At 37.5% G+C, this 21,497-nt stretch overlaps 1 protein-coding gene and 1 pseudogene across 3 annotated transcripts; both read left to right on the top strand.

Annotated features, from left to right (window-relative positions):
* Window positions 1-4,895: 4,895 nt before the first annotated feature.
* LOC146467269 (putative skeletal organic matrix protein 5 pseudogene) lies at window positions 4,896-6,976 on the top strand (annotated as a pseudogene).
* Window positions 6,977-13,431: 6,455 nt separating this feature from the next.
* Window positions 13,432-21,055, top strand: LOC146467268 (putative skeletal organic matrix protein 5). 3 transcript variants are annotated; one of them, XM_085126242.1, is made up of 6 exons: window positions 13,432-13,821; window positions 14,995-15,112; window positions 15,473-15,509; window positions 15,804-15,936; window positions 17,391-19,085; window positions 20,209-21,055. In XM_085126242.1, the coding sequence occupies exons 1-5, from the start codon at window positions 13,465-13,467 to the stop codon at window positions 17,910-17,912; spliced, it is 1,167 nt and encodes a 388-aa protein (XP_084982368.1). In that variant the 5' UTR covers window positions 13,432-13,464; the 3' UTR covers window positions 17,913-19,085; window positions 20,209-21,055. The 3 variants fall into 3 exon arrangements, with proteins under 3 accessions (XP_084982368.1, XP_084982367.1, XP_084982369.1); XM_085126241.1 differs by having other exon boundaries at window positions 17,391-19,088; XM_085126243.1 differs by lacking the exon at window positions 15,473-15,509 and having other exon boundaries at window positions 17,391-20,217.
* Window positions 21,056-21,497: the final 442 nt, after the last annotated feature.

Genomic DNA, 21,497 nt, shown 5'->3' with positions numbered 1-21,497 from the left:
CGGCTAGCGAAGTGATGATAATTGCCTGGTGTCGTCATGCTAAATGTTGTGTATTTTATACGCGCACAACGGTCCAAAACATTATTTGTCAATCCACAACGAAAAACCCAAAAGTACACAAATTCAATAATTTACTGATTTTCCCTCCTAACAAACTGACGGAATTTACGCGAGAAACACCCTACTGATCGGAGACTATCATGCAATTTGAAACCTATAGGTACGTCTATCCACAAAATTATTTCTGTCCGGTTCCTTTTAAGGCAGTAAAGTCAGTTTGCAGTAAATTGGAGGATTTGTCTGGAAGTTGGCTGATAAACAGGTCCAGAGGTAGCAAGTGATAAAAGAGGATAATATCTGCTCCAGGCCTACTGTCGGCGCCGTGAGTTAAGGCTTTCGCTGCCATAGGCTAACATCCCATCCAGAGGGGAGTAACCATACTCGTAGTTGCTTCATGCTACACAGACTGAAACGGGATAAACTCCTGCACATATTTGACTTTAGGTTAGAAACAATTGCCATGGTAACTACCTACTACCAAACTTTTCTGACGATCTTGAGCACTCTTAAAATGAAAGTAACTCGAACTAAAAAACCACTTAGTTAAAACTACAGTGTAAAAACTTCTTTTTGTTTGACACTGAAAAATACCGTTAACTTTTTTTTAAAATGTTTGTTGTACTTCATTTCTACAGTACTTGCTAGTTCTACCAATTTACAGGGTATTTTTTTTTATCTTTATACAATTATCTTAAAAATATGTCTTGTTTATTTGCAAAACAGATGTCGAACAATGAAAACATTTCATAAACACTTATTTTAATTTTCCGTTAAGAAGTTTCTTGAACAATAACATTAAAGCAATAGAGAATTATTCATCAGGATGCAGAAGAGAAGACTATTTAATTTTATTGGGAAATTTGTAAAAACTTAGAATAACACGACGAAATTAAAAATGAACGATAAAATGAACTCGTGACAACAACTTCAAGAACAAATGGAAAAAAAAAAATAAAATATGTGGTTATTGTTTGCAAATACTTGTAGGTTTCCTCGCCACTTTTAACACTTAATCCGATGCCCCTTGTCTGTTTTAATTTATATTTCAGTGTGGCAAACAAATAAATAAATATTATTATGATGCTTAAGCGACCACTATTGTTCTAAAAGAATAGATTGGCGAGGATGGAATCAGATTGCATGTCGAACGCCTGCTGTTTTAGGATTCCAGAAGTTCGTAAAGTTATTTTCTTTGTTTATGTTTGATGAATTATTGAAAAGTTTTAAAGAGTTGGAGTTAAAAAAGAATCAAGAAGTGCTATTTGTTGCAGAAAAAAAGAAAACTTGGCACCTTTTTTTATATGATAAAACATGAATCTATTCGTGCTTTTTTCATGTACTATTTTCCTTTGCATTGCTTTTCATACTCTTGATCGAGCCCTTTGCAAAGTTCCTGGCAGTCTTCACCGCGGAGAAAATTTCAAATATGCACACTTCAGAGAATATTTATTCCACATTCTAGATGTTCCTAAAGTGGAAGAAGCTAGTGTTCGAACCAGAAATCACTGTTTGCAAAGATGCGTGAAAAATCCGAAATGTTCCTCTGCAAACATTGCAGCTTTTTATCGACCAGACGGTAACATGTCTTGCGATCTTCTACCAACAGACAAGTGCAGTGCGTCAGAAAAGTTCCGAGCAAATCACAGTTTTCACCACTACAGTATCTTGGTAAGTTGCGGTGGGTTAAAGTTTTTTAACTAACTCAGGTTATTATCCTCCAGCGAATTTAACGTGCTTTTAGCTAAATCACACAAAGAAATCATGTCATTATTTTTGTACTCGCGACGTTTACTTTATCTTTATGCTTTTAACTACCAACTGATAAAGAAAATCCGATTTTTATAATTAGCCCTTCATAAGCTTGAACTAATTCACGGTTATACTTATTCGATCAGTACCAGGTTGTAAAAGTACCTACAATTGTCGTTATTTAACGGCATATTATACGTGTCAAAAGGCAAACTTTTTGAAAGTGTCGATTTGTTTCTCTCATAATTTTGCTTCTAGAATGTTCGAAGATTGTTTTGATGAACGACAAGTGCATTACGCGCACATGACTTTTTCTTATCCAATTTTATGTACACAATGGAGAGCGTGAAAATCGCGCCAAACGCACGAGTGACGTAATGAGCCGCAGGAAGTTGTCCGTAGGCCTCCCTCGAAAAAGACAGATTGGTAGCAAAACCCATGTCTTGTTTACCCGCCGTTAGCCAATAGGCGTATAATTTTGACCTTCTAAGTTTTTGTGTTGTTAATACAATACAGTACAATTTACTTTGCTCAATACACAGATACATGAAGATACATAATTACTACAACTTTCACTAACTAGAGTAACAACGGATGGCTCTGAAGAGAAAGTGTTAAGAGGATTATATTTCTTTTAATTTCAAGACTCCTTGTGGAGGCTTTCCGTGCCAGCACGGAGGAACATGTTAAGCATTGTACGAAACGGACGATTACAATTGCACCTGCACAAGAAACTTCATTGGTAGAAACTGCGAAATCCGATGTAAGTGAATGATACACGTCAAACACAATAGAAGCAACATTTTCTATAACATTTGATAACTTCGTGTTGATGCACCAAGGCGCTCACAAAATCACTTACTTGGTTAACAAAGTTCAGTGATAAAATGGTGTGACAAAGAAGAACATGATACATAAACGGACTAATCAAACAATAACGCCAAGATGGTACAGTTAGTATTACAGGTCATTCGAAATTCAGTTGCCTGGCATGCTATTTGCTACCATATTTGAGTGGTTTCCTTTTACAAAGTGACCGTTTAAAACAGATCAAGACAATAGAAACAGCTCGTTGGGACTTAGTAAAGGATGACCACGACCGCTTTATAGAGGTGACTATTTAATACAGGTCAGAATAACAGTAACAAAGGGAAGTAATTTTCGCCACTTCAGCAAGTGACCGCTTAATAGAGGATGACCGCTTGATACGGTGCCGCTTAATACAGGTTCAACTGTACGTCTCTTCCTCATAAATCGGAATCGTACGGGCTATACAAGACTATACCTTTAGTTTTTGTTTTTATTATTTTTTTTTCTCAGTAAAGGGGCAGTATCATGGGAAATATCATGATTTTTGGTCAAAATTCACAAAATTTAAACTTTCTAAATCGATAATTTAAAGAAATATTAATAGTGATTCTGAGACGAAAGGCTGAACAAAAATATAGTACAACCAGGAATTTTTAGTGCGTTACGACGACGAAATTTGAAAACGTCTGCCAGACGTTTTCAAATTTGAACCACTCTTTATCTTGGCCAACTGCAGGCGAAAGCATCCGTGGATAGTTTCTTTGCATTGTGATAGTCTTTTAATGAAATTTTGTCATTATATCTTGGCTGCTATCAACCAAATAGCGTCTTTTTTATTTTCAATGTGTTACTAAAAACAGCGTGATACTGTCCCTTTAATTTTGTTTTCAATAGAAGGCCTATCTATATCAAAATACTGTGTTTAGTGGACTGGCACGTGTGGTATCAGCAATTTACAAAATTAGCTCTGCATACACAATAAAGCGACCTTCTGAGGGAAAAAAATCAAGATACTGATTGTTCGAGAATGTGTAACGTGTGACACGTCACTATAGTGTAATGGCGACCAAACGAAAATTAAAAAAAAATTCTTAGGCAAGCAATGCGCCAGAGAAAAAAAAAAAATCGTTCTCAATTGCACTACAGGTGATTATAAACTCTGCAAGACTTTTGTGGTGCCAGGGCACATTTTGGCATTATTTTCAAGTCCTTTTATCAAAATAATGTTTAGTTTTGGTTGTATTTACTTTTATCATAGCAACACCATAGTTTGAAATGTTTTTGCGATTTATTTAAAATCATAGACACAAGTCGTTTTGTTTGTTTTTGTTTGCCATATACCACATGTCGTCATGGTAATATCCAGCAGGTCAGTTTTCCTTATGCTTCGACCCTTCTCTTTTCCTCACTGATATTATTGTTCTTTGGTGTTCTATACTACACTGATCAACCATTAATTCTTTTCTCTAGTGTACAGGAACTGCAAGGAACTGTACGAAAAATCGTCGTGAGTAGAACGTACATCACAAAAGGATTGACGCCTCATTGTTGAATTATTGCTAATGCAATTACCTAGTACGGATTTTAATTTAATTTAATCTGTGATATCAACATGTAGTTGATGTTCCACTTGAAAATAAAAACTTAAGTACCGGGTTTTTTAATTATTTATTTATTAATTTTTTTGTTTTGTCTTCTGGGGCCGTGGAATCCTCTCCATAACTTCAATTCGCAAATATAAAAGCTATCACGATGAGACTTCAAGGAAAGACAAAAATGGAAGTGATAACATCATGTAACGAGAAAATTACGTCACGATTACAACTTGGATTTCTTAATTGCCCAAAACCTTATGAACCACCAAAATGAGCCAAGAGCTAGTAATAAAAATAAAAAGAATAACACTAAAGGTATGTAAAAACATGACATTTACCAGTTTACTGTGAGACAGTTAATTTTTGTGCATTAAGAACAGGGATCTTCCAGAGATCTTTGACTGCCTGTCAAATATTGGTTGGCATACTAAACCAAATTGTTCCCAGTTACATTTCAGAAAAAGACACATCGTTTTGTATCGTCTACACCAATATTAAACAAAGTCGTAAAAGTTCAAAGTCGGTACAAGTAGACCTCCCCCCCCCCGCCCACCCTCTCCTTGGTCGAGGGAGGGTTAAGGTCCATAGACCTTCAATAAAACGTTTCCATTTGTTAGGTCTGAGGATAACAAAGCGTACTTTCTCAAGTTGGGATCAGTTGTGCTTCCTGTCTACTGTCACATGGCCAATGATCTTAAAGCATGCGGAGGTGGTGGATGGACGCTAGTCATGAAGATGAGTGGTAGCAAGGTATTTACCAACGGTTGAACTTCGAGGGGCGGGGAAGGGGAGGGGGTATCCTCTATATAAGCTATATAGGCATGTGCGGCGTTAAAAGGTATGGTGTTTGATTTTCATGGTTTTGGTCTAAGGTCTGAACATGGGTACAGGATATATTCTAAAGGACCCCGAGGCCATCTAAAGTATTTTTTTCCTAACAAATGCCTGTTTTTGGACTAACAACAGCCCATTGTTCAGAAACAATACTTAAGATATATCTAAACTTAGGAGGGATTCGTTTATCTGGTCCCAGGTCTGGTCAGGTCTGGATAACAAAATTGACTTATTTCGGCCAGAAATAGGACCAGAGTTAGAGAACCAACCCCCTCCCCCCCCCCCCCCCCCCCCACCACCACTACCGCCACCACCACCAGAAATTCCCAGGAGTACCGCCTGTGACGTCACAAATATTTGTGTCGTGAAATTGTTAGAGTTTTTAAGATATTCTCATGATGAAAAATGTCAACTTACCAAAAATTACTTTCAGCCCTATTGGAACTTGGAACTTGGAACTTTATTTTAAGTAGCACTCCACTTAGCTCAGTAAAAGCTACTAAAAGCCACCAATAAACACAAAACATTACAAAAACAAATTAAGCTCCGATAACTGTCTCAAATCATTTTAATTTTGAGTTTGTTCACAACGTCTCAACCGTTAGGAACTAATAATTATCCCACCCCTAATTTGTAATAAGATGCTAATTTCTGGCAATTATGTAAAATTTTATTTATTAGAATCTAAATTCTGTAGGATATGCCTTATTCAAGCTTTTATAAACTGTTTCCTTTTCTGAGTGAATTGTTTACCCATATTACTTTTATCTTACTCTTATTTCATCTAATTTGTTGATCTTAGAGATTCTGATTCTGATTATCTTTACCTTCTTTGATATTTAACCCTTCATACTCACTTGAGTAAGATCATATGACGATCTCCAAGAAAACACTTCTCTTCGCAGTTTCGGAGGACAATTTTTGATAGACTAGCTCTAGCCCCAGATGAATTGTATTTATCACTTTTACTTTACCTCGTTGTTCGTATTAAAAGCGTGTCGTACTTTTTCATTCTTCAAAGCCGACCTTTCACTACGATTCCAGTTTTTGGAGCAACAAGAACACTTTCAATCTTGGAGCAGGAAAAGGTGGATTCGACTCTCAAGAGACCAAGCTGCCTACCTACTGGAACACACCCTTCTCCAAGATCTGTCTCGGTATGAAGATCGGTCATCAGATCAAGTTCCTCGTTATCAATAAGCAGGCCAACTCACTGCACGCACTGATTGCTGATGGGAAATACCGCAACACCTCACTGGGTCGCAACACGTGGAAGACGCTAATTGGTTCGGAGGCGTCTTTGCAGCTCAACTGTGACAAGGAAGGGTTCAACACTGCCGGAAGCAAAATGGGACACTCCAAAGCAAGAATCGGTACTTTGCAAACAATTGGAAAGACTACGAAGGCACTGACTCGAGAATCGGCTTTGGTACTGGAAGGTTCAGTGATGACTCCAACACGTGTGGAAACAATGCTTATTCAGCGGCTCCAGATAACGGAGAGAAGAACATTAAAGCAATGGGGTACATATTGGTTCAGTAAAGTTCCTTTTCAGAACTTATTAATGGAACAGCATCTGTAAATGGGCTGCCATTCTTATATTTTAACTGGGTCTTTTAATATCTGCTATTTTCGCAGGAGGGTGTATATTTAAATTTCACTGCGTCTCCACTTTGTTTCTAAAAGTGTTTTCATTAGCTGTTGATCTCAGTAATATTTGAAAGCAATGAAGTATTTGCTGTTGAATACAAACACAACATTTATCAAAAGAGAACATAATTCGTACAACTACGGTAACTATTGGACGTAACTCAAAGAATCACGGAAGCTCACAAAACTGACACGAGGAACACCGTATATCGGATAAGTCTACCATGTTATCTGAAACCGCTTATAACAACTTCTATCGACGAAATTCAGTTTGTTCGGTTCCATATCCAGGTAGTGAAGCAAATTAATAGAAAATTGGAGGATTTGTCTGGAAATTGGCTGATAAACAGGCCCAGAGTTAACAAGGCCTACTGTCCGCCGCTGTGATGTTTGTAAAACTAAAATGAAGACCGGTCGCATCAACTTAGGGGTTACGCTGCTGTAAGCTATAAGCTAGCATCTTACCCGGGGGTGGGGATGGAGGGGTAGCAATACTCCTAGTTGCTTTATTCTATAGAAGCCGGGAAAACTCCGAATCGTGTTCGACTTAAATTTAGAAAAATTTGTAACTACCTTACTACCGAACAATTCAGACAATCTTGGGCAATCTAATTAAGTTTTCAGATCGGTTTACTTTCATTTCAAACTACCTTGAAAAGCGGTGAGGGTAAAAGAGGGAATGAGTTTGCGGAATGGAATGTGGAAAGACGTGCGGAATGGCATAATTATGCAAAATAAGAATTGCGGAATGACATAATTATGCGAGATACGATTTATGCATAATGACTCACAGAAATAGATTTAACTGAAAAAGCGCGCCTTTTTTTGGGCGCCAATTTGCAAATACAGCCTTTTTGTAACCATTTCAACCGAAGAATGCATCACAAAAACCCAAACAATGGTATCTTCGAATTCAAACTTTTTTCCTTCGATTCTCATCGCATAGCCGTTGATGCAACATAGCAGCTCGTGGACTTTTATCGTTCGCGAGTGAACACAAGATTTGTCATACATTTGCATTAAAGAGGTTTGTTTATTTACGTAACCTTGTTTCCATTCCACACGAGTCGTCCGCCATTACGGGAGATGTATACAACTCAATCGAAGGCTGGTTAAACTTGACATGTTTCAAGCTTTCACAGCGCCTCGCAGGAAAAAGACGTGAGTAAAGAACCGCCTCTGTTTATTTTTGAAACGATTTATGTCACTTGTCGAGGATTTATCTGGTTATGACGAATGTGTTGTGGTTCGGTCATGCTCATTTCCGTTGTTTTACGTTTTATATTAATCAATTTATCATACACAGCCAAACACACACACACGCAAATAAATAAATAAATAAATAAATAAATAAATAAATAAATAAAAACGAAAATAAAAATTTAACCGCAATCTATACCGCAGAACTCTTTCCCCGTATTTTGACGTGTAGATTTCGGTTTTTTATTTTCGAAGGGAGGATCTTGATGTAACAAATTTTCAACTCCAACATTTTATAAGAAACTATATCTAAGCAATTCGGGAAATATTTCCGCACAGCCCCATACATTATTTATCCATGCACAACTGTCACACTAACACGACGAGCGTGAGAACAGAGTGTGTGCCAAATGTATATTTAAGATAATTATGCATGGGGCTGTGCAGATATCTTGACGCAACTCGTACTAAAAATACTGTAAGAGACTAATGTCACTTGAAGCCTACTTTCTTGTATTGTACTGGTTATCCAAAACCATAAAATCTCGGTTTTAGAGAGGAAACATGAAATTCAGTCCACTTTGGAGAAGAGAGGGGTAGGGGGAGGGGAACTGCAATAACTGTTGCAACGTGTTGAAATAACACCCATGCCCATTTTTAACCATGAATAGTGCATGTCCCTCTGACTTATAAGTGATGGAATCACCTTCAGCGTGTATACTTTACAGTTAGAAGAACTTGCAAATAAATCATACTGTTAACATCCCAAAATATTCCTAAGATAGAGAAAGCTTCTTCACCACTGTAACAACTATCATCCATCACAATGGCTGAACAATCCAGTCACATTGTATTTTATTTTCAAAGTATAAAACGTGTTACCCCAAACATTGTTTATTCTGATATTTGAAGTGGGTATCTAAGTAGGTGTTTCAACATTATGCTAGCTTATAGTGGGGCAAAGCCTTAAAAAATATGTTAGTATTATATACTGGTTTTTCGGCTTTTTTTTCTTCTTATTTTACCGACCATTTTGTCTGATACTTGAACTGTCTCAGACAAATAAAAAACTAAAATCGATCAGTTTTTAGAATTTGCTTTTAAATTTTGGCCTAATTAAATGATAATGCATCTTTGTTGTATACTGGCAAGGTTCCACATTAAATCATTTTTTTTTTTTGACATTTTACAAACTGTAAGCAAGAACATTACAACATCACTTTGAAAACGATAAGTTTGTTGAGTTGTTTTCAAATTACATTACATAACTAAGGGACCAATCGTTTATTCCGTCCTAGGGGGGAGGGGGGTGGGTTGGTTTTCTAAAAAATCCAGTGTATGAAAACTTTACCCCCCAAAAAATCTTTCCAACAAAAGTTTTACCCCCCACTGCAATGACAGTTTGAAAATTTTACCCCCCCCCCCCCCCCCTTAAGGTTGGCCTGGTGGTTGAATTGTTGAGAAATTCCTGGGGCCTGTTTCTCGAAAGCCCGGTAACTTACTGGGCCCGTTTTGCGCCGATTACAGAACAATTACAGACATGGTACTTGGCCAATGTTTTCATAGAATAACATGATTTTAAAATTTAGTTTTCAAAGCTGACAAAAATTGACTTCTGTTAAGAAACATTTGTCACCAAAATTACTTATCGGGCCCGGTAAGTTACCGGGTCTTTCGAGAAACGGGCCCCTGGTGACAACGCTTGGTTACATGCGGAAGTCGCTAGCTCTCTGAATCTGAACTGGCAAGAGAAACAATCAGAAGTTAGGCGAAATTCAAGTAAGGGAACGTACCTTAGAATGATGTTTTGTTATTGCTGGAGTCTATTCTTCACGGTCGTCAAAAGAAGGTACACAGAAGGTCAAAGGAGCTCGGGGTTTGAGAGCAGTACAGGGGCATTTGATGTATGGATGTGGATCAAGGATGTGGATAATTATATAGATTTTGAAGAAGCCTCTCTATTCGTCTTTTGTTCAATATTTTTGCCCAGAGAAACAAGCCTTCAGAAGAAGCATCTCTATTCGTCTTTTGTTCAATATTTTTGCCCAGAGAAACAAGCCTTCAGAGAAAAACTGCTTGATGAAATACACGGTTTGCCTGTCTATGTCATTACTCAACCTATTACGTGCAAGAGCTTTGTCGCTCTGAAGAATAGTAGCAATATGGAGAAGTATCTAGTCGATTTTACCAACTCTAGGATTGATGAGGAGAATGATTGCGAAATACATTTAGTTGGTACCCTTAAAATTTTACCCCCCTCACTTTTCGTAGAAGGTACAAAATAACCCCCCCCCCCCCCATCCCCCAAAAAGAGCTCGTTTAACCCCCTAGGAAGTAATAAACGATCGGTCCCTAATTATGTAATGAACAACTCATTTTTTTGCGTGAAAACAGCCTTGTTTATATTATGCTTAAGTATCTTCAAACTTTATGTTAAATGAAGACACTATTTGTAGAGTTTTCATATTACAAGCGTTATATATGTGGACATGGAAACTGCTATGACAGCTAGAATTACCAGCTAAAGTGTCATAAGAGAGGATCAAGTATATGTGTGGGGTTAATCCTCTAATGGTCTTACATGACTTATTGGAATGATGACGATTCCCCTTGGTTTATTTTTAGGTCAGCCGATCAAGAATCATAAAAATTAATTTTTAAAAAAATTATGTGTACGTAAACAAAAAACCAAAAAACTCTGGTTGTATGGTTGACCTAAAAAAAAGTCATAAATAGTAAACAGCTGGGTATGTATCGGAACATGTATGGAGAATTCATACTTTTGATCCTCTCTTGCTTGTTGTTGTTGTTGCCAAACGTTAACTCCATGTGAACAGTTAGGTATTATTGCTCTACACCCCAAGGGGAAATGGGAGGTCAATTTTAGGGCGATGTAAAAATGCTTGTCCCTGACAGGGGTTGAAAATGTGCAGTTTTGTACCATTGCGGTGGAAATCTGAATCTCTGCTTTCAAAACCTCAAAGGAAAGCTTTTCTGTTCTGTGCAATGAGGAAACTGCTTTATTATTTCAATATTTTGTTTTGGTAACCCTTAAGGAAACTACATTGGGGCCACACCTATGCCAAGAGAGTCTGGTACAATTTAGAACATTCTGTTCAACATTTTTGACGGCTTGTCCCTTCAGTTTTATGTGAGAGTCCCCCCCCCCTCCCCTGGGGTGTAAGTGTGGTTAGATTACATGTTTGTAGAGCTACTTGAGTTACTGTTGTTGAGCTACTGAGCAATCCAACCATTTATGGGTTTACCTCTGCGAGACCTGTGATACTCACCAATCAGATAAAACAAGGAAAACCAAAAAAAGTCAACAATAGGTTGAGTCTAGGAAAACTTCACAGGCTCTTGTAATGAGGCACAGACCATAATACCGTAAAATTCTAGTTACCGGTGGGGATACGTAAAAAGGAAATGTCAACGGCTTTTTTAGGGGCAAGGGGGGAAGGGGTGTTACGTGTTTATATAAAGATCAAAGATGGGACTATAAGTGGAAGAGTGGTAGGGGTTTATCACGGAATAAAATTTTCGTTTACAAATAGATGGCCCAAAAATCGAGGCGATTTATTAGCAGGGGAGGGGGACTTAAAACCGGGATTTCATGGTATGGGATAACCAGTACAATACAAGCTTATATCGATTTTTTAAAATAAAAAAAAAAAAGGAAAAAGAAAAGAAAGTAGATAAGAATTACGGTATGGTATTAATTACCGAGGCTTCAAGTGACATTAGTCTCTTACAGTATTTTTAGTACGAGTTGCGTCAAGATATCTGCACAGCCCCATGCATAATTATCTATACATTTGGCACACACTCTGTTTTCACGCTTGTCGTTTTTGGAAGTGGGTTAGTGTGACAGTTGTGCATAGATAAATAATGTATGGGGCTGTGCGGAAATCTTTCCCGAATTGCTTAGATATAGTTTCTTATAAAATGTTGGAGTTGAAAATTTGTTACATCAAGATCCTTCCTTCGGAAATAAAAAACCGAAATCTACACGTCAAAATACGGGGAAAGAGTTCTGCGGTATAGATTGCGGTTAAATTTTTATTTTCGTTTTTATTTATTTATTCATTTATTTATTTATTTATTTATTTATTTGCGTGTGTGTGTGTGTTTGGCTGTGTATGATAAATTGATTAATATAAAACGTAAAACAACGGAAATGAGCATGACCGTACCACAACACATTCGTCATAACCAGATAAATCCTCGACAAGTGACATAAATCGTTTCAAAATTAAACAGAGGCGGTTCTTTACTCACGTCTTTTTCCTGCGAGGCGCTGTGAAAGCTTGAAACATGTCAAGTTTAACCAGCCTTCGATTGAGTTGTATACATCTCCCGTAATGGCGGACGACTCGTGTGGAATGGAAACCAGGTTACGTAAATAAACAAACCTCTTTAATGCAAATGTATGACAAATCTTGTGTTCACTCGCGGACGATAAAAGTCCACGAGCTGCTATGTTGCATCAACGGCTATGCGATGAGAATCGAAGGAAAAAAGTTTGAATTCGAAGATACCATTGTTTGGGTTTTTGTGATGCATTCTTCGGTTGAAATGGTTACAAAAAGGCTGTATTTGCAAATTGGCGCCCAAAAAAAGGCGCGCTTTTTCAGTTAAATCTATTTCTGTGAGTCATTATGCATAAATCGTATCTCGCATAATTATGTCATTCCGCAATTCTTATTTTGCATAATTATGCCATTCCGCACGTCTTTCCACATTCCATTCCGCAAACTCATTCCCTCTTTTACCCTCACCGCTTGAAAAGTTAGTTAGAGACTGAAAACTACCGTTAACTTTTCTTTTTAATGTTTGTTGTACTTTATTTCTACAGTACTTGCTAGTTCTACCAATTTACACGGTATTTTTTTTAATCTTTTTACAGTTAAATGTTAAATGACACGGTTACCGGTTACCAACTGTCTGATGCTAATATGTCTTGCTTTATTTCCAACACAGATGTCGAACAATAATGAAAACATTTCATAAAGTTAACACTTATTTCAATTTTCCGTTAAGAAGTTTCTTGAACAATTACATTAAAGCAATAGAGAGTGTTTCATTAGGATGTGCAATAGAAGACAATTTTCATATTATTAATAATTAATTTTCAAATTTTTAAATTAAAACTTTATTTGGAAATTTGTAAAAATGAACGATGAAGTTAACGTTTCAAGATCTTCGTGACATTATAACGTCAAGAACAAATGAAAAAAATGTGGTTATTGTTTGCAAATACGTGTAGGTTTCTTCGCCACTTTTAACATATATCCAATGCACCTTACTTGTAACCTTTGTTTAATTTACATTTAATTTCATTCTGGCAAACAAAAAAAAATGTTATAAAGATGCTTAAGCGAGTACTATTGTTCTATAAAAGTAGCTTAGCGAGGATGGAATCAGATTGCATGCTGAATGCCTGTTGTTTTAAGATTCCAGAAGTTATTTTCTTTGTTTATGTTTGATGAATTATTGAAAAGATTTTGTTGAAGAGTTGGAGTTGAAAGAGAAACAAAAGACATTGCCTCTTTATTCGTGTTAAAAAATGAATACATTCGTGCTTTTTTCATCCACTATTTTCATTTGCTTCGCTTTTCATACTCTCGATCGAGCACTTTGCGAATCTTCTGGCAGTCTTCATCGCAGCGAAAAACTCAAATACGCACACTTCAGAGAATATTTATTCCACAATCTAGATGTTCCTAAAGTGGAAGAAGCCAGTCTTCGAACCAGAAATCACTGTTTGCAAAGATGCGTGAAAAATCCGAAATGTTTTTCTGCAAACATTGCAGCTTTTTATCGACCAGACGGTAACATGTCTTGCGATCTTCTGCCAACAGACAAGTACAGTGCGCCAGAAAAGTTCCGAGCAAATCATAGTTTTCACCACTACAGTATCTTGGTAAGTTGCGGTGGGTTAAAGTTTTTTGAATACCTTAGGTTTATACTTTCCAGCGAGTCTTACGGGTTTTTGGCAAATCGTACAAAGAAATAATGTCATTAAATTTTACTCGCTAATTTATTCACTCTTTTTTGTTTTTAACTACCAACTGATAAAGAAAATTCGATTTAGCCTCACATCAGCTCGAACTTATTCACGGTTACTTATTTGATCAGTACTAAGTTGTAACTAAAAGTACCTACCTTTGCGGCTATTTAATAGCAGAACATACGTGGCAAAATGCGAACTTTCTGAAAGCATCGATTTGTTTCCCATGTAGTATTGCATTTAGAATGTTCGTGCTTGTTTCGATGAGCGACAACAGTAAGTTTGCTGCTTTCCGGCTTCTTTGAAGAAAACGCTAAGTTTACTTGTTCGCTAAAATTTAATACACATTCATCCAAATTGTTAAATTTCGTTGGGAAAGGGCTTATAAAGCAAAAAAGTAGAGTTTATTGATTTGGGTAAAATGTTTGATTTTGGTTTTGAGATCATTTTGTTGAAGAAAACGTCGGATACGTTCCAGAATAAATTTATCAGAGCGATCTGGCACCTGAGGGGGGCTGTGGGGGGGGGGGGGGGGGGGGGGGCGAAATTAACTATAGATTTAGAATCGTTGCAAAGGCATTTGTAGGAATGGTTTCTTATTGAAATCTATTTTTCAGTGCTTTGTGGCACTTTTTAGTGAAGTGTATTGAAGAGTGAGGAGATCGGTTTTAAAAATCGTCATTACACGTACCGGTATCCATTTGTTATAGTACGAATGTATTATGCAAAACTCGCGTCAAACGAACGAATGACGTAATGAGCCACAGAAAGGTCTCATCGCTCTCTCTCGTAAAAGACAGATTGATAAGCAAAGGAGAAAATTGTCTCCCTTGTTAGTTTGATAGCAAATCACAAGTCTCGTTTGCCTTGCGTTAGCCAATAGGCGTGCTCTCTTGTTATGACTAATTAAATGACGCAGTGAAAACCACATCTGCCGGAGTAAATCATCACCATACGACGATTTTTGATGAGATTTATAGATTTTGATCTTCAAATTTCTTGTGTTGCTAATAGGCACAATAATATATGATTCACACGGGAAAATGTTGAGAAATTATCTTTCCCAATATTTTGCTAAATTTCAAGACACCTTGTGGGAGCTTTCCATGCCAGCACGGAGGAACATGTCAAGCATTGTACGAAACAGACGATTACAATTGCACCTGCACAAGAAACTTCACTGGAAGAAACTGCGAAATCCGATGTAAGTAGAATGACCTTTCTTTAAAGGCTTTGGCACTGTCTATCATTAAAATACCTCACTTACTCAGTTGTCGGAATCATAGGGGATGTCGAACACCATACCTGTTGCTTTTAATTAATTTTGTTTTCAATAGAAGGCCAATCTATATCAAAATACTCTGTTTAGTAGACTAGCACTTGCAGTATTGGCAATGAACGAAATTACCTCTGCATTGAACAATAAAGCGACCTTCTGACGGGAAAAATTTTGCTTTATTTCCAATAAATCGCTTAAATATTTCAAAGCTGAGTATTGTATTTTTGCGGTAATAGTGAATGGACCATGCAATAAACACTGCTTTGACTCGCTTCTCTTCTCTAGTGTACCGGAACTGCAAGGAACTGTACGAAAAATCCTCGTGAGTAGAACTTTACATACCAAATAATTAAGTAAATTTTGGAATATTAACAACAGGAGCTTCCTATTTCTAACCAAACTGCCTGTCAAAGATTGGCTGGCGCACCAAACTAGATTGTTCCCAGATAACAGGTAAATTTCAGAAACAGTCACAAATTTTCGAGTCGTTTTAATACGCAGATATTAAAAAAGTTGTAAAAGGGCAAAGTCAGCGAAAGCAGAATTGCCTTCTCCCGAGGACAGATAGGGTTAAGGTTTATGGAGGTTCAATAAAACTTTAATTCACTTTTCTCAGGTCTGAGGACAACAAATCGTACTTTCTCAAGTTGGGATCAGTTGTGCTTCCTGTTTACTGTAACATGACCGATGATTTTGGAGCATGCGGAGGTGGTGGATGGACGCTGGTCATGAAGATGGATGGCACCAAGGTATTTACGGACCTTTGCACTCCGGGTGTAAGGGGGGCGGGGGGTGGAGGCTAAGCTATATAGGTATGTGCGGTGCTAAAGGGTATCGCTTTTGAGCCGTTTGCGTCTGAAAATGTGTATAGATTTTCGTGGTTTTGGTCTAAAAGTCTGAAAACTTCTGGAGGACAGGTCTGGGTCTGAATATTGGGGATAAATGTTAAAGGCTAGGGGCCAGAGTCACGAGGCCTTCTTAAAGGGAACCTCCACTCCGACAACAAATTGACGGTAAATTGTCGGATATAGTGTCTAAATTCCAAATTTTAGTTTAAAAAGTAGAAGGGACATTCAAGTGTGCTAAAAAGTAGATATGATTATCGCCTATTTTCGATTTTAAATTTTCCGGGCGCCGCCATTCCAACATGGCGGCGCCCTGAAAATTTAAAATGAAAAATAGGCGATAATCAAGTTCTGTTACAGACAAAGACAGAGAAAGTCCAACGAATTTTGAAATTACATTGTATTTTCATCAATTTAACGTTAATTTATTTCAAGAGTAAAGGTTTTCTTTAAGTTACAATGTATCTTAAATATTGTTTCCTTATAAAAGTCTACTGTTGGAATTGGCGTCAGGTCTGCCCAGGTCTGGGTAAAGGAATTTACATATTTTGGTCTGTAATAGGGTGAGTGTTAGGAGAATCGGGCTGCACACCCTCACCAACAATTCCGAGGAGTACTCCCTGTGACATCACAAATATTTGTATTTATGAATTATAAGAGTTATTAAAATATTCTGAAATATCATTATAAAAAATTTCAACTTGCCAAAAATCAGCCTCTTATATCAATTTTTAGCTCTGTTATGCTCCGAAGCCTCCCTACAAATTATTCATATTTTGAGTTAGTTCACAACATTATGAACATGTATGGTGAAGTCATTGGAGCATAACAGCACTAATTTCCCACCCCCCAAATTACAATAAAATGGCAAATTTTGGCAAGTAGGGAAAATTTTATTTCTTTCATTTAGCCTCTAAATTCTGTAGGATATGTTTAATTCCAAATTTAGCTTCTTTGGAGCACCTTTAAGCTTTTGTAACCAGTTTCCTTTTCTGAATGAATTGTTTAACATTATTTTCATTATTAGTTTTATCTTACTCTTTTTTCATGTGTTGTTTTTTTTTATACTAGGCTTCTCTGAAAAACACTCAGGTGACTTACGCCAAGAGAGGATGAGCTAGCTTGCGCTCATTGTTTAAATATTCTAATTATGATTATCTCCACTCTCTTTGATATTTAACCCTTCATACTCACTTGAGGAAAATCATATGCCGATCTCCGCGAAAACACTTCTTTACGCAGTTTTGGAGGGCAATTTTTGATAGATTAGCTCTAGCCCCAGATGAACTGTATTTATCACCTTTACTTTACCTCGTTGTTCGTATTAAAAGCGTGTCGTACTTTTTCATTCTCGAAAGCCGACCTTTCACTACGATTCCAGTTTTTGGAGTGACAAGAACACTTTCAATCTTGAAGGAGGAAAAACTCGATTCGACTCTCAAGAGACCAAGCTGCCCACCTACTGGGACACACCCTTCTCCAAGATCTGTCTCGGTATGAAGATCGATCATCAGATCAAGTTCCTCGTCATCAATAAGCAGGCCAACTCACTGTACGCACTGATTGCTGACGGGAAATACCGCAACACCTCACTGGGTCGCAACATGTGGAAGACGCTAATTGGTTCGGACGCGTCTTTGCAGCACAACTGTAACAAGGAAGGGTTCAATACTGCCGGAAGCAACATTGCACACTCCAAAGCAAGAATCGGTATCCTTGGAAACAACGAGAATGATTGCTCGAGCACTGACTCGAGAATTGGCTTTGGTACTGGAAGAGCCCACGATAACTCCAACACGTGTGGAAACTATGCTTCTTTATGGGCTCCAGATAACGGAGAGAAGAACATTAAAGCAATGGGGTACATATTGGTTCAGTAAACTTCCTTTTTCAGAACTTATCAATAGAACACCATCTGTAAATGGGTTGCCATTCTTATATTGAAACTGGGCCCTTAATGTCTGCCGTTTCCTCAGGAGAGTGTATATCTGAGTTTAATTTTCATTGGATTTAATTAATTGATTTGACGTGGGTTTTTGTTTTAAGCTGGTTAGTTTTTATAGCATTTGTAATGTGTTGCCATGCTGATATCGATACTGGGTCTTTGATGTCTAGCGTTTTCTCTGGAGAGCGTACAGGTTGATGTAACTTCAAGTATAATTGGATTCACTGAATTAATTGTTTTCAACGGATTTTTGTTTTACTGCTTAGTGTTATATATACTTCTTTAATGTATTTAAAAAATAATAAGTCTGGCCAATCCTAAGAGACGTGGACAACGCAATGAACCAATCAGAACTCGAAAAAAAAAAATACGTGTAACCGGCACCAAGCGCGCGGGAAAACGCGTGCGAACAAGTCTAGATTAGTTTAACTGTGCTTTTCACTAGTTGAGAAAGTGGTTGGAAATTTGCTAACTAATCACAGAGCCCAGTAAAGCAAAACTACAAATGGGAAATAACTTTCCACTCTCAAATGAAAACCGCTCTATCTAAGACAGTGTTTAATTTAATGCTTGGATATCCTTTGATATTAAAACAATTCGAAGCGAAAGACCTAGTACGGTTCTATACTTAAATTTAATTGCTTTTATCAGTAAGATGCTACTGAACTCTTAACATTACTGTTGTAATTTACTCACAGTATAATAAAATCGAGTAAACTAGTCAGCTTTCATGTTTTAGTTGGTGATGATACCATGACCTTCACTGTGGTTCAGTCTCTGCTTCCATTGTACAGCGAACGCGTTGAAGAAATTCATCGGAGGGCCAGTATAATATCTATCCTTTCCAGTTCGCTGGTATATTGCATAATGATGTCTTTCAGTTAAGTTTCAGTTCAGTTTATTGATTGCCTCACACACACAAATACAACATTAACAAAGTGAACATTAACGAGGCAAGTTAGCCCGAGGAAGCCAATAAGGCTTATATAACGTACTACCATGGATAATTATAATGTTAAAAAGTAATCTAATGAGTCTGTCATCGGCAGGACTATCCATCTTAATATATAAATATTTCTTATGTACGAAAATAATAAAATAATAACTAGTAGTAATCAAAGATTATAGAGTGCGTTCGACAGCCCTAAGTTGTGCGATTGTACGGCCTGCTGTGTGACTTGTTTCAGGTAGCTCTTCCGTCCTTTTATATCTGTGCGTATTGTGTAACTACCAAGGTGAAATATTTGCAATTAACGAAGCTGAGTTTAAAATTTCAGCGGCTACGTTGTTGAACTTAAAAATAATAGAAAGTATTTTCGGTCCGTCTGTTGCGTGACACCGTCGAACTTTAAAATAATGCACATCATTTTCGGTAAAACGCTTTCAATCTTTGAGAAAAACGAAACTTACAGGCCAGCGTACTATTTTGGTCTTCTACTCAAAAGGTATTTTACCAAAATGCTGCGAAACTTGCGCGACTATAAAGCCGTAAAAATGTCAAACTGAAGCGAGCTAAGTTGTATACAGTTTTGAAAGACACCTCAGGGCCAAGTATACAGAGAGCGGACAACTCTATCCAGTGGATAAAATGTTCTCCAACAAATAGATTTTATCCGCTGGATAGCGAATTATCCGCTGGTGAAAAGCCCTCTTTTCTCGTATTGAAAAAGGTTTCTGAACATAGCAACGATTTTGATGACGATGGTCTTTTCTTAGTTCCACAGGCTAGTTTGCGGTTGAAATCTATTTCTGACACGACAAAATGTACAACGGGCGTGCAGCGCTGTCGTGTTCGATGAATTTATTTCCCACGGAAAATTATTTTACCGCGGCCAGAAAACATGTTAGTTCTTCAATGCAATCTTTCACAAAAAAGGTTTCTGGAAGAAACGGAAAAGATTCTGCAGAGATATTTCCATCCAGTGAATATTGATGAACATTGCAGTAGAAATGTGATCCGGTAAAATATTCCCGAAGTATGCAAATTTTGCTCGGATAAACTGCGTCTGTCTTCCAACCTGTTATTGCCTAGCAACCCTCCTTTGTCTGACGTCATTCATACTTGTTTTTCCCTGTTGCCAGGCAACATTACGCTGTGATGTCATCCGCCCCTGCAAAAAAATCTGCGGGGGATGCCAGATGTGCGTCCCAAGATTGATCGATCGACGACAAAAAAATCTCGATTCAAAGCCGTAACCAAGATTAGGATGGCGTTCTGCGAACGCAATTAGATTAGATTAAAAAAAGTGAAAAGGAAAAACAAAAGGAAAGGAAAAAAGAAGAAAAAAAGCACACTCAAGTACATTAAAAGAAGTAATATGTTTCTATGGATGGTTTGCATGTGACGTCATGGCGGCCATGTTGGTGTTTTTTCTCCTCTGGGACTTAACTTCCATTTTTATGCAAACCGATATGAACAAATTTTCTTTTCTCTTGTACACCAATATGGCGGCAATGCAAACCACCTATATGAAGAGAGAAAACTTAAGTTTAGAACTGAACACAGCAAAACTAGGAGCATTCTGAACTTCAGGGTTAAGAGAATTATATTATTTAGGTCCTTAAAAACGGAGTGAAAACGTCCTTACGTTTGTTCTACAGTAACCCAGACGGAATGAATTGTTTCTTCTAGTGCTATGTGAGTGTACGTCAGAGTGAAGTAAAATCATTTCATCGAAACTATCGGGAAGAAGATCGTTTTTGTAAAGATACACAATTTTGCCTATTTGGAGTTTGATTATGTTCTTTAAGTTTAGAGTCTTTGGCTGAAAGAATGCCCTCAAAATTTTCCCCCGCTGCACCCGAAGCAACGTTTTCCGCCAACTGTTCATTGTTTTAGGTAATCTTTCTGAAAAATTTGAAGGGGTTTTATGCAAGGTATTATTTAACATTGTCATTGTTATATTATAGTGGCCGATATAACACGTGCTCTGATTGGCTAAGAGCGAGATCAGAGCAGGGCATTACGCATCCGTAATGCCCACGGGCCGATTACAGATTATGCAAATTAAGGTTAGGCTTGAATTGAAATGCTTTTTTTTCTTACAAAGAAAGCCGTATAATAAACAACTTAATAACCTCGACCGTTCGGTCGTTACGGAAAAATCTTAAACCTCGGCTTAGCCGTATTGACCTCGCTATCGCTCAATCAAGGCCTCAAGGCCTCAGTTTGAGATTTCCCCGTAACAACCTCACTCTTAGTTATTAATTAGTTATTAATAGTAACACTGAATTGAAGGCAATCGTCTCGCTGTTTACTGGTCATTAGAGAGATATAGCATTGTGTTTCCGAGAAACGGCAAACGTCACCTTGCCATTTCACGTTTCACGTAGAATAGCGTGAACCTTTTGACTTCTTCGCGTGTGCTTAGCTTTTGCGAGTTTCCATGAAGCTGTTTTGCGACTCACTGTGGTGAGTTCATGAAGAAAAGTGCGGTAGGGAGTGAGCTATGAAGGATTTTTAAACATGAAACTTAATTTGCCCTAGTATGACTTGCCGTAATAATTATTGGGGTACTTG

Source organism: Pavona decussata, unplaced genomic scaffold, assembly GCF_977016875.1.
Source record: "Pavona decussata unplaced genomic scaffold, jaPavDecu1.1 SCAFFOLD_137, whole genome shotgun sequence".
Taxonomy (NCBI): Eukaryota; Metazoa; Cnidaria; class Anthozoa; order Scleractinia; family Agariciidae; genus Pavona; species Pavona decussata.
The sequence above is the reverse complement of the archived record's forward strand: the minus strand, read 5'-3'. Positions and strand labels throughout refer to the sequence as shown.